Source organism: Tursiops truncatus, chromosome 2 (assembly GCF_011762595.2).
Source record: "Tursiops truncatus isolate mTurTru1 chromosome 2, mTurTru1.mat.Y, whole genome shotgun sequence".
NCBI classification, from domain to species: domain Eukaryota; kingdom Metazoa; phylum Chordata; class Mammalia; order Artiodactyla; family Delphinidae; genus Tursiops; species Tursiops truncatus.
In genome coordinates this window covers 115337801-115350066 of record NC_047035.1, presented here as the reverse complement: position 1 = coordinate 115350066, position 12266 = coordinate 115337801, and the positions used below count along the sequence as shown (strand labels likewise).

At 53.5% G+C, this 12266-nt stretch overlaps 1 protein-coding gene across 1 annotated transcript in view; it reads right to left on the bottom strand.

The window, feature by feature from the left end:
* Positions 1–5997, bottom strand: part of CCDC33 (coiled-coil domain containing 33) — a 119455-nt gene extending 113458 nt beyond the window's left edge. The window contains 4 exon segments of the mRNA XM_033850047.2: positions 2752–2903; positions 2905–3007; positions 3009–3051; positions 3874–5997. Coding sequence (XP_033705938.1) covers positions 2752–2903; positions 2905–3007; positions 3009–3051; positions 3874–4189 — 614 coding nt within the window. The 5' untranslated portion in view covers positions 4190–5997.
* Positions 5998–12266: the final 6269 nt, after the last annotated feature.

The window sequence follows — 12266 nt, the reverse complement described above, 5'->3', positions numbered from 1 at the left end:
TCACACCAAGCCCTGCCTCCTGTTCCCTACTCACTCTTGATCACTGCATTAGTAATCCCCCTGCCCTCTGCCCCCGGCTCCACACTTACCCCATCTCTCAACCCATAACCATCATCAGTTCTGGCTTAAAAAACTGACACACAAGTTGGAGAGCATCTTGTCAGCTTACAATAAAGTTTGAAATTGAATAGATTCAATGGTTGAAATGCCTGACCAGACAGGACCAAGACTAGTTTGGAAGGGACAAAATCAATGCAGGGAAGGCTTCCTGTATGAGGTGGCCTTGAGTCTATCCATTGGCATCTATAGCCTAAAATCCATCCTGGCCTTGAACTGAATATTGCTGAAGTTGAGCTACACTCAAGAACGCAGTTCCCTCCTCTCCATCTGTCCTGCTCACCGCCTTTTCCCCTCACCAGCCTCACCCGCCCCAAGATTGCTTTCTCCTCCTCTTCAGTTGAGAATCAAAGAGAGCTGGGTTAAGTCCTTCCATCCTGGGCTTCATTTTCCCTATCTGCAAGGAGGGGAGGGAGGATGGTTTTAAGGATCCCTGTGGTTCTAGGCCACATCCACTTCCCCAGGGAGCTGGCCACAGGCCCGGAGGACAGCCTGCGGCCCCACCCCGCGCTGAGACCCTGGTCATGGTGCTGTCCTACCAGCTGTGTCTTTGAGTCTCCAAAGACACCAGAAAGGTGCCCCCCTCCTTCCTCAGGCTGAACTGCTGGATGAGTTTGCCTGAGCTGAAAGAAACAGCCCCTCTATCCTCTGAAGGACCCCTCTCCGTTGTCTGTTCCCCCCTGGCTTCCTGGCCCTGTTGTCAGGGCTGTGATGGCTGACCCCACCCCCAGGAGGGAAGCGATTGTCCTCTCCCTTGAAAGCCATTTTCTTGTCTTGGTAGAAGCAGACATCTGACACTTTAAGAGGGAGAACGGCAGGGAAATGACAGCATTAAATAACAGAAATTAGAGCTGCCTCGGATGGCTCAGCCATCTCAGTCCCCCTTCCCTGCAGCAGTCCCACCCTCCCTCAGAGGCATTCAGAGCTGCGGCCTGCAAAGAACTGTCCACGTGTCCCCTGGCTCAGGTGGCCAGGACATGCTGGGACATAGACAGCAGGGGACTGCTTCTCCCTGAGCTCTGAGCTCCTTGCATATCTAGTCCTGTAACAAACTGTAGAACATGTCGGAACCCAGGTATCATCTATCTCACTCACAAGCTCACCGCTGTCTCCTCAGCACCCAGCACAGAGCTGGGCATACAGTAGGTGGTCAAAAGTATTTGTTGATCGACTGACTAATGAATGAATAAACAGGGGCCAAAGTAGTCCATGGAACAGACTGAGACCTGGGCAAGAGAAGTCGGTGCCTGGTCCCTGGTCCATCCTTCCAGTTCTCCTGGCACATGCTGCCAGATTACTCTGTCTAAACCACGGGTCAGATTGTCTTTCTCATGCACAAACCCCTCTGGTGGTCCCCCATTGCCTCCTGAATTGAACATCCACCTAGCTCTTTTGTCACTGTTCCTGATTCCTTCCACTTTCTCCCATCCGTCAGCCGTCTTCCAGCCCAACTCAGCCCACCGCAGTGGGCTCCACTATAGCCTAGACCAATGCGCTGTGGGGTGGAGGTGCTGCAGGAGAGCCAGACACCTTAGCAGCTCATTCTGCTGCTAGCCAAACCCTTTCGTTTTCAGCCAGCTCATTCTGGTCCCTCCTCCTTGGAATGTGCTCCTCAAAGTCCAGAACTGCCATTCCTAAATCTTACCCGCCTAGCATAGGATCTGTTAGAGTCAGCACTTAACAAATGTTTGATGGATGAATGAGGGAATGAATGAATGAAAGAGTCCCCTCAAATGATATCTCTTCTGAAACACCTTTCCTAGGCTCCAAAATCAGACCCACACACTTCCTCACCAGAGCTCTCCTTCCAGCACGTAACTTGTGGGACCATATGATGCCCACAGTACGCCAGACTGTTTTCAAGCCAGGTGGCATCTTGAACCTGGGGTTTGACCTAGCTTTGGATTCCGTGCACTGTTGTGCACTAAGGTCCCCAGGAAATGTTGTTGGCGTTAAATGGAATCAAGCATCCTTGGGGATGATCCTCAGTTTCTCTACCTGTGAAATGGGCTGCTTGCTCTACTAGTGTCTATCTATACTGACTGTGAGGCCCACCAGACACACTGGTTGCGGAACACTATCGCGTTGGGGAACCTTCCTCAGCTCGGACAAGGACTAGACCCTGTCACCTGGGCCTGAGGCTGCCAGGGTCCTGGTTCAGGGCTGAGTCCCTCCTGGCCGTGGTGGGAGCTAGATGGGCTTGAGTGTGGGCACAGAGAGACTTCTGTCTCCTGGTCACTCCAGGCCTCCCTCAAAACCTGGTGAGAACGTGCGAGAGTGAGTTTGAGGACGGAAGGGTCTCAGGGGACACTCACCCACTGGGCAGAGAAACCCCACCCAGTGATGTCCTTGATCTGTGTGGCCTTTGCTCCATTTTCTGTCTCCTCCTTCAAACTGGGACTCCCTGCTGCACCCTCAGACTGCTTGTTCTTAAGAACTGAATGAGGCAAGCTTGGCAAGTCCTGCTGCTCTGCTCAGTGAAAGATTGTGGGGACAGCCAGGCTTATCAAAGACACAGGTCTTCTAACTGGGGGAGCAGTGATGCTAGAACCTGATGGGGACCCAGGGAACACCCACCTGCAGCCCAGGCAGCTGGGGCTCTGGGTGCGGTGACGTTGGTTCTGGCTAGCTGGCGCTGGGGGCCAGTTTGTGGCAGGAGGCTGAGGGGCCCGGTGCATGTGGAAGGCCACCCTGTAGGCCAGGCCCCCGCAGTGGCAGGCCGTGGGGTCTGCACTGGCCCGGAGCAGAGACAGGTTGCCGCAGTAGTGGTGCGGGTCCTCGTGCTCCCCGGGCCGAGAGGTTCATTCAGGGTTGGTCCAGGCGCGGGTAGATGGGAAAAGTGGCCTTGCCCACCCTCTGGGCCGCCCTTCCGGAGGCCCTGCTCAGCCTTCAGGTGCAGCTGTGCGTCGTGCTGTCCATCATTCTTGCAGAAAGCTGGGTAAGGAACAGGGGTCTCAGAGGTGGTCTCTGGGGTCTCTCTCTGCCTCCCCCGGGGATGAGGAGGACAGGCAAGGCCCTTGGGAAACCCAGGCTGCCCGACCTTTGAGTTGAAGCCAGGCTTGGTTTCCCTGTGGATGACCCCCTCTCAGGCCCCATCCATGGCCCCCTCCCTTTACTAATGTAGGGAGTGGAGGGCTCTTAGCCTGTGAGATGGTCCTGGGTCCTGCCACCCAAAGGGAGGAGTTCAACCTGACTCTGATCTCTGACCACATGAAGGCCTGGAACTTAGGTTCCCTATTCCTGCATGTGCCTCCTCCTCCAGGAAGCCCATTTGGATGTCTTCACAGTCTAGGTATGGATCTTCTGCTCTTTCCAGGTCACTTAACTATTCTCTCTTTGGAATTCCTGCCTCTCTACCTGATGGCTGGGCCCAGGTCTCCATCTCTCTGTCTACCCTGCCTACCCACAGTCCAGTGGCTCTAAGGCTACTCAGTGTGATGGCCGGTGGGACTGGACCCAAACCTGCTGTGTGCTCAGCTCTTACAAATTCACAAAGCCATTCCTCAGCTGTCCTTTCATTTCTTCCTCACCCGACCCTGGGTGACCAGCGTCAGCATCCCCGTGTCATACTGAAGGAGGCAGGGGCTCACAGAGGGTCAATTTGGCCCAAGTGACACAGGCAGAGCTTTGGGATTCAATCTGGAGCTCTGCCCCCGCCCCTCCCAGTTCCCCTGAGGCTCCCTGGAGTCCCTGACAGGGGCCAGGCAGGATTTGCAGGGTCCCTGTCTCTCCCCAGCCTCCACCCTTACTTCATACCTTTAAGCAAAGTAAAGACAAACTTGTTCCTGGTGAGGGTGAGGCTCCGGCCAGGGTCCTTCTGCTCAACGACATCAGTGACAGCAGAGCAGGCAGGGAGGGGGTCCCCATCATTCACCTGCAACTGCACCCCAGCCCCAGAGCCGGCCTGCTGGGGCCTCTCAGCTGACAGCCGCAGGGCATATCTGCCCTCCTTATTAAACTCCACGCTCAAGACCTCAAACTCCAGGTCCAAAGTCTTTTCCTCGGCCTTCAGCCTCTGGCTCAGCAGGGATGCAGGGACCCAGGGTTCAGGCCCCCTGAAGGCCATGCCCATGTCAGGGACTGAGCCCCGGGCTGAGCGCTGCCCCCTCCCAGCCACGTCCCTGCCTGGGCCCAGTCTGAAAGCCTACTGGCTGGGCGCTCAGGGCCACACCCCCATGTTTCTCTGTTCCTTTGAGGAGAACCCAGGTAACAAGCCAGGAAGCTGGGCCCGTCCCAGGGAAAAAAGGCAGCAATGGATTCCTCCCATTTAGCTTTTGTTCATTCGGCAGATATTTATTGAGCATCTACTGTGTGCCAGGCACTATTTTAGGCATCTAGAATATAGCAGTGAACCAAAGATTCCTGCCCTCCTGAAGCTTATCTTCTAGTGGGGGAGGGAGGTGGGGACAGATAAAAGTAAACACTAAATATAGAAAGTAAGTTAACTATGATGTCTGCTAGATGATGATAAGTTCTATGGAAAAATTAGAGCAGGGTCAGGGATAAGGAGCACACAGGTATGGGGTAATCAGGGCTTCCCATTTCCAGGAGAGCCTATCTCCACATGCCTGTTCATTCCCTAGAGTTCTTGAGTTGGGGGAGTGTCTGTTTCCTGGGAGCATACCCTTAGCACCTGCTTCTGGAACCCATTTGTTTACCTTCTGAATCAAAACGCAGAATATGGGGCACAGCTTCATTTTACAGAGAGCCCAGAGCTTGTTGCACCAAAGAATTGTCAAGCTGGAGCCCATCCTTCCTGATCCTGGGTCTTGCTGATATCCAGTGGGAGAGGGTGGATTCTGGACACTCCTCAGGAAGAACCATCTCTACCATCACCACTATACCACCGTCATTATTCTCATCATTAGCCAATATCATCACCATCATTTGTGATACTCTTCACTGAGCAGCTACTGGGTACCAGGCACTCTATATGGCTCTGTGAGATAGATATAATCATCCTCATCTTACAGATGAAGAAGCTGAAGCTGAGAGAATCTCAGATAATGTAGCTAGTAAGAAACAGAGCTGAGATCTGAACCCAGAGATTCTAAACCTATCTACATTTTCCCCTACTAAATGTGGCCTGGGACTGGCTCAAAGATTTAAATTCAAACTATTAGGGACTTCTGTACTTTCGTTCTGAGTCTAAAGAGTAGATTTATGGACAGCATAGATTTCATTCAAAAGAGTTCATTTGAAGTCACCTTGACTGGAAGGCATCATTTTCAAAAAGTAAGAGATAACCAGTCTAAAGATGGTCTGGCCAGCCCAGATAAGGGTCCTGATGTATGTGGCAGGCTTCCTCTGCAATGATTAAAATTCAGTTTCTTCAGGTCCCCCAAGGAGAAACTGAGGCAGAGACCGTTTAGAAGACCAGAGTTCTAGTCACCTGACTTGCAGGTGACCTTGGGCAGATTCCTTTCCCTTTCTGGGTATCAGTGGACCCATCTGTATGATGGGTAGGAGTTGGACGGATAAGTCTTCGCAGATAAGTTCTGGTGGTTTAAAATTCTGCAGGTCATGTTGGAAAAGGCCACAGTCTGGCCATTATGGGAGGAGGGTGGCTGGCAGAGGTTACCTGGAAACCTTTGCTTCCACAGCTGGGCCTGGCCAACCAGCCTGGGTCTGGAAGCCATGGTTTGCCTCTGCTAGGTCTAAAGTCTTGGAGACGCAGTGATTCGGTAGAGGTAGCTCTCTTCTCTTGCGTGTTTGAAGTGACCCTCAGAGATGTTACAAGACGGGAGCCAGTCTCTTCTGCCCTCGGGCAGACCTCTGTGCACTACAGCCAGACCCACGCCCCTGCAAGCAGGCCCCATGCACCCCACCGTTCAGGGTTTAGCCTGAGCCCCTTCCTCAACGCTTCCCTCTTTCCCCCTTCCTCCCTTCTTTCCCTCCCTCCAGCTTTCTGCAGAAGATCTGAGGTGACTGTGCCAGCAGCCACAGTGTGGTTTGAGGGCCCTCTGCATCTGATGACCCACCCTCCCACTTCTAGCCTCCCCTCCCCTACTCAGTCTCTGGGCAGAGCTCATGCTTTGGTGTGTATGTTTGGTTATTTTTTTCTTTTTAGTTCTGGTAAAATATACACAAGATAAAACCGACCATCTTAACCATTTTTAAGTGCGCAAGTTCGGTTGTGTTAAGTATATTTACATTGCAGTGCAACCAAGCTCCAGAGCTCTTTTCATCTTGTAATACTGAAACTCTACACCATTACACAACATCTCTCCATTGCCTCTGGCAGCCACCGTTCTACTTTCTGTCTCTGTGAATGAGGTTACTCTAGGCACCTCATATAAGTGGAATCACATGGTATTTGTCCTTTGGGGACTGGCTGATTTCACTCAGCATAATGTCCTGGGGAAGGCTCACTTTTGCCCCAAGCCAGGCCCGCCCAGTCTCTCCTCCCTGCCTTTGCTGGTGCTCTTTCCTCTGCCCAAGCTGCCCAGCCCCATCTGATGTCATGCTACTCCTCCTCCAGTCTGGCTAAAAGCCTCCTCCTCTGGGATCAGGCTGGTGACTCCACCCGATTGCCACACACTGCACACACCTCAAACTTGCCCACGCTCAACTGCAGGTGCCTTCAGGAATCACATCTGTGTGCCCAGGACAGGGCTGGGCAAGAGATAGGTGCCTGGGGGACCTTTAACACCTTCTAGAAAGAAAGGAAGGGAGGGAGGGAGGGAGGGAAGGAGGGAGAAGTGATCAACAAGCCCAACCCAGCTTTTGCTTGTGCATAAAAGAATAAGGAATACTCCTTTTGGCTAGTTCATCTCGAGTCCGTTTGTGAGAAGGGAAGACCATTTTGGGTTTTTGACTCGCACTTGGACTCAGATGCATCCTGGTGTCTCAGTGGGCAGTCTGGTGCCCAGGAGGGAGGGCAGCAGCGCCGGGGGGTAAGCCACAGGGCAGGAGGCAGTGTTCTGTTGCTCAGGCTTCTCTGGGCCTGGCCTCAGTTCCACCGAGGAAGTCTCTGGACACCTCAGTGAATTTTAGCAGGTCAGGACCGGATAGTTCCCCCATGTTATAGATGGAGAAACTGAGCCCAGGATAGTAGAGCAGGACCAGATCCCAACTCCCTTCCCAGGGTTCTCTCCACTCCCAGCTGCCTCCCTGATTCAGCCTCCTGTGGTTTTTCAAAAGGTTTAAACTCCAGGAAGAGTCCCGACTCCCACAGAAGGAGCCAAGAAGGGGCAGAGTGTGAGGTGAAGACAGGAGGCGACAGTGCTGACTTCCAGGCCGCCTTCTGCAGTCCCAGCGTGAAAGGACTTCATGGGGCCAAGTCTTCTTTCTTCTCCAGAAGAATGGCCACTCAGAGGCTGCTGGCTTTGTCTGGAAGAGCCTGGGCCTGTAATTAGCCTGCCCCAGAGAGCCCCCTTCCTGCTTCCCACAATAGTTCCTTTCAGCCTCCCCTGCTGACAGCCCCCATGGCTCCTGTGGGCCCTCAGACCCTCATCCCCAAAGGCCCACCTCCAACTCCCCCCTCCCTCACCCGCCACCTCTGCTCAGAGCTGAGTCCTCATGGCAGGGACATCTGTGAGTTCACTGGATCCTCCCAAGGCCTGGGAACTGGGACTATTAACACCAGATGGGGTTACACATGGTGAAACAGGCACAGAGAGATCAGGTGGGTGAGTGAAGGGATGGACCTGGACCTCAGACTCCTGATTCCCAGGCCAGTGGGATCAAACGATCATCACTGCTCCACACTGGGATTTCAGCCCCCAGCTCCCCTCCAGTAGCCTCCCCTCCCCCACAGTGGAACTGCCCAAGGTCCACACCCCACTCCCTTCAAATCCACAGTGCCAGAGGCTCATGGGATGATAGAACAGACTCCAACTGGCAAAGTGAAACGTAGCAGCCAGTCTCTCTCCACCGCACAGATGAGAAAACTGAGGCCCAGAGCTGGAAACGGCCCAGAGCCCAGAGCTGGAAACAGCCTTGTTTGTGGTCACTCAGCTAGTAAGTGGTAAACGCAAAATTAGAAGCCTGGTTTTTTCCCTCCATTGATTGTGGTGGTTAAGACTGGGGCCTGGCTACCTTGAAACTCTCCCCTCTGAGTGGCAACTGACCCAGCCTCCATGCCTCCGGCCCCACCCTTCCCCTCCCGGCCTTTTGCTCCAGGCTCCAGCATGGAACACTGCCAGGAGAGTCTTGGGTCACCCCTGAAGCCCTCTGGCTCTGGCCTTCAGCCTGGGCTAGGGCCATACCCATGATCCCTGGGCTCTCCCCAACAGCCCTCTCTGCCAGCCTTGGCTCAGAAAGAATGAAGTTCCTGCGGTTGCAGGAGGGCGAGGGTGCTAGCCTCGCTGGCAGCATCGACGGCACCGACCTTTGCCTTTTCTGTGCCCAGTTGCCCAGCTGCTCCACTGGCTCCACGGACTCAAACCCCTGAGAGGGAGTCCAGCCTGCTTGGGGGCCAGAGGAGGTAAGTAGGGGAGAGAGGAGGCAGGAGCTGGTAGGGGCAGCACCAAGTCAGCACACAACACAAAAGGTACCGCCTAAAACCTTTAGGAAGAGAGATGCACTTCACAGTCAGGCTCAGAGAGAGGGAGACAGAGAAACAATACAAGAGCAGGAGAGAGAAACAGAAAGGGAAAGACAGGAAGGGTAGAGAGAGACAGAGATTGACAGCGAAAGAAAGAGGCAGAGACAGAGAGTTAGAAAGAGAGATAGAAAGAGAGCAGACAGGCAGACTGAGGCGGACAGAGAGACGATAATAGGGGTGAAAAGAGGCGCTAATGGACAGGGACAGACAGGCAGACAGAAGGACAGAGAGAGAGAAAGAAAGAAAGAAGCCAAATAGGAGATACTGACAGACCCACAGAGGTTCTGGGCAGAGGTTCTGCTGTGTTCTCATCAGAGTGCTGAGAGGTATGTCCCAGGTCTACCACTTAACCAACCCTGGGGGCCTTCACCTAGTCCTCGGACTGGGCCCCAGAGGGTGTCCCCTAGCCACAGAATGGAGTAGCATTAAAGCTCTGGGAAAGGAAGTTTTCTGGGGAAAGAACCATGAACTCTGTGTGTGCAGGTGGGTGGGGTGGGGGTGGGGGATCTCGGGCAAAACTCCTAGCTCAGTCACTGTCCCTGACACATCATGTGGCCTCTCTGGTCCTCAGTTTCCTCTGGATGTGAGGGTGAGTAGGGGTAGAACAGGGGTCTCTGAGGTCTCCTCCAGCCCTAAGATCTGGTCTTAGCTCAGACTTCTCCGTCTCTGCAGCTCACTTACTGCTCTATCCTATTTAACTCATGACCTTCACCTCATAGTCCAAGATGGCTGCTTGAGAGCCAGCCATCACAAGCACATTTCAACCAATTGGAAGGAGGAAAGACTAAAGAAAACACCTCTCTTTTAAAGAACACCTCTTTGGAAGTTATGCTCAACATTTCTTTTTCCATCTTATTGGCTAATACTTAGACTCAGGGCTGCATCTAACTTGAAGGGAGGCTGTGGAATGTGCAATACTAGGTTGGAGACAATGTATTTCACACGGTTCAGTGATGCCATCACAGCTCCTCACTGCAGCTTCAACACAGCCTTACAATGTTTTCCTTTTGCTTACTAAAGATAGATAGATAGATAATAGATAGTTTTTACTAGTGCAAATCTCCCTTCATTTCCCCAAACTCATCCCTCCCCTGAGTGTATCACTGTGAACAGTTTTCTGTGTGTCTTCTAGATTCATTTTTTATGTATTTACACACACACACACACGTATACCTAGTTTAAAGGAACATAGGTATGTATTATTCTGCAACTTGCATTCTTGGTTATTGTTACATGGCATTATGTCTTGGAGGTTCTGCCGTGCCAGTCCACAAGGAGGTACCTCATCCTTTGTGACAACTGAATAGTGCCTTACCATATAGACTTATCAAAGCTTATTGATGGATATCAGGCTTGTCAAATTTTTACGTTACTAACAGCCTTAGGTATCTTCTCTGCATATATATGCAAGTGGTACTTGAGGATAGATTCCTAAAAATGGGCCAAAGTTTAATTCGCTCCTAGTGTCGTGGGTTTAACTCTTTCTTTGAAAATCCTTCTTCTCCATGGGGAAAATTGCAGTCAGCTCAGAGGCCCTTTCCATCTTGGTTTGGACTGTGCCCTCTCCCTTCCTCCCTCCCTCCCACTAAGCAAACACAGCCCTGGCCCCATCCTCACTGTGCCCTCTGTTCTGGGGTCTTTACCATCACTGGAAGCCAATCTCACATCTTAATGCTGCCTGGCGGCCCCACCCTTTTGTTGACTGTACCCCCTTTCTCCTTTGAGGAGGAAGAAGACACCTCCCCTGGTATCCTTCTCTTGGGAATTTAGGGCCCTTCTTCTGGTCCCCACCTTTATCCCTTCTCTCCCTGACTACCACAGCACCATGTTTTAGCACTTCTGAGCCCTTTTCTCCTCATTTACCCCCCTCCAGGGCACCCCTGCTAGGAGGGGGAGGGAAGAGCATGGTGAATCTGAGCTAATCACCTCCCCTTCCAAGTTCTGGGATGGTGATCGGGGCGACTGTCCCTGCAGACCTGGGGGTTGTAGGAAGGTGCTTGGGGTGAGTAGCAGGCCCCAGAACCCCAGACTTCTTCTAGAGACAGACTGGGCTATGAGGAGTTGAAGAGAAAGCTCTCTGAGAGAGCTTTTTGGCCCTCCCCCTGGAATGGATCATACCTGAAATTTGAGCCCCAAAGCCCCATGAAAGTGTGACAACTTCCCCCCTTCCCATGGTCAGGGCCCTCAGCCCAGTTGGGCAGCAGCAGGGTGCTGATCGGGTTATTAAAAGCTTAGCTGGTGGTTCCCCTCCGGCTTGGTGCAATTCATCAGGCAATGGCTCCCCGGGAGTGATGGATGGTGACAAATGAAGGTAGGTAGGGGGTTCCTTAGCCCATCCTGGGCCACAGCTGGGGAAACTCAGCCATTAAAGCCCTGTGCAGGCTTCTCCACTGAGGTGACTCTGAGGGCCAAGGAGATCAAGTTTCGGGCAAACGGTTTGGGGGTTGGAGAGTCTCCGCCAAAGACAAGCCGCCCTGTGTGTTGTGTGGGGCCCCAGCTGGGCTGTGGCCCTGAGCTGGTGAGGTGGGGGTGGGGTGGGCTTCTCTGATGCTAGAATCACAGGCGGGAGGCCTGGGGGGCGGGAGGAGGGGCAGGGCCAGAGCTGGTGGGAAGGAGGGAGCTGCCTTTCTGGGAGGAGGGGATCAAACACTTTTTAAAGCAGGTGCTGGGGACTCTGCTCAGGGCCGAGTGCTGAGACGGCACAACCAGCCATCCCTCCGGGATCCCAGCCAGAGCTGGTGCTGGCGGCTCAGCGGAGGAGGCTCCAGGGGGCAGGGAGCACCTTGCCTGCCTGGAGGCACAGGACTCCCCAGGGTGACCACTAAGGAGAAGGAAGAGATACAGAAGGGAGAGGTCAAGAGAACGCCTGGTGGAGGTGGGGCTGGAGCCAAGCCTTGCGGGGCAGGTAGGATCGGGACAGGTGAGGGAGCAAGGAAGAGGCACGGCGGGGAGGGGGTACAACAGAGCACAAAGGTGAGGGCAGCAAGGGGGCAGGAATGGTAGGGTTGAGCAATTCTGAGGGGTGATGTTGGAGACCTCGAGATTGCTGTACTCGGGGGACCCTGGGGAGATAGTACGAGCTCCAAAACGCAGGAAGACATCAGAAGAGTTGTGTCTGAGTAGGGTCTGCTGGTAGGCAAGAGACTGATGGAGAGCCCTGTCCTGTGGTCAGCAGGCAACAAGGAGAGAGAACTCAGGGGATCTGCCCGGGAGTTGGTGTCCTCAGTGAGGAAGGAGGGCAGCACGAAGCCCACATCTCAAGACCAGACCATGGTGGCACCATCCCAGGGAGGACGTGCTGGGAAGGGAGAATCCAGGCCTCTAATAGCTGGGGGCATCTTCATGGCCTTTCGGCCAGTCCTCCTCTGAAGGCATCTTGATGTTACCAGCCTATTCTTGATTGCCTCCTCTGATGGGGGGCTCACTGCTCTGTGAGACAAAGAAAGCTACCTTTGTCCTGAGCTGAAACCTGCCTCCTCTGAGTCAGTTCTAGCTGGCACTCTGGGAGGGGAAGAACACACTGCTCCCCTGGAACAGTTGGCTACCCTCCTTCTCCCCACCAGTGTCCACACTCATACCAGAACAGTCTGGCTTACATCCC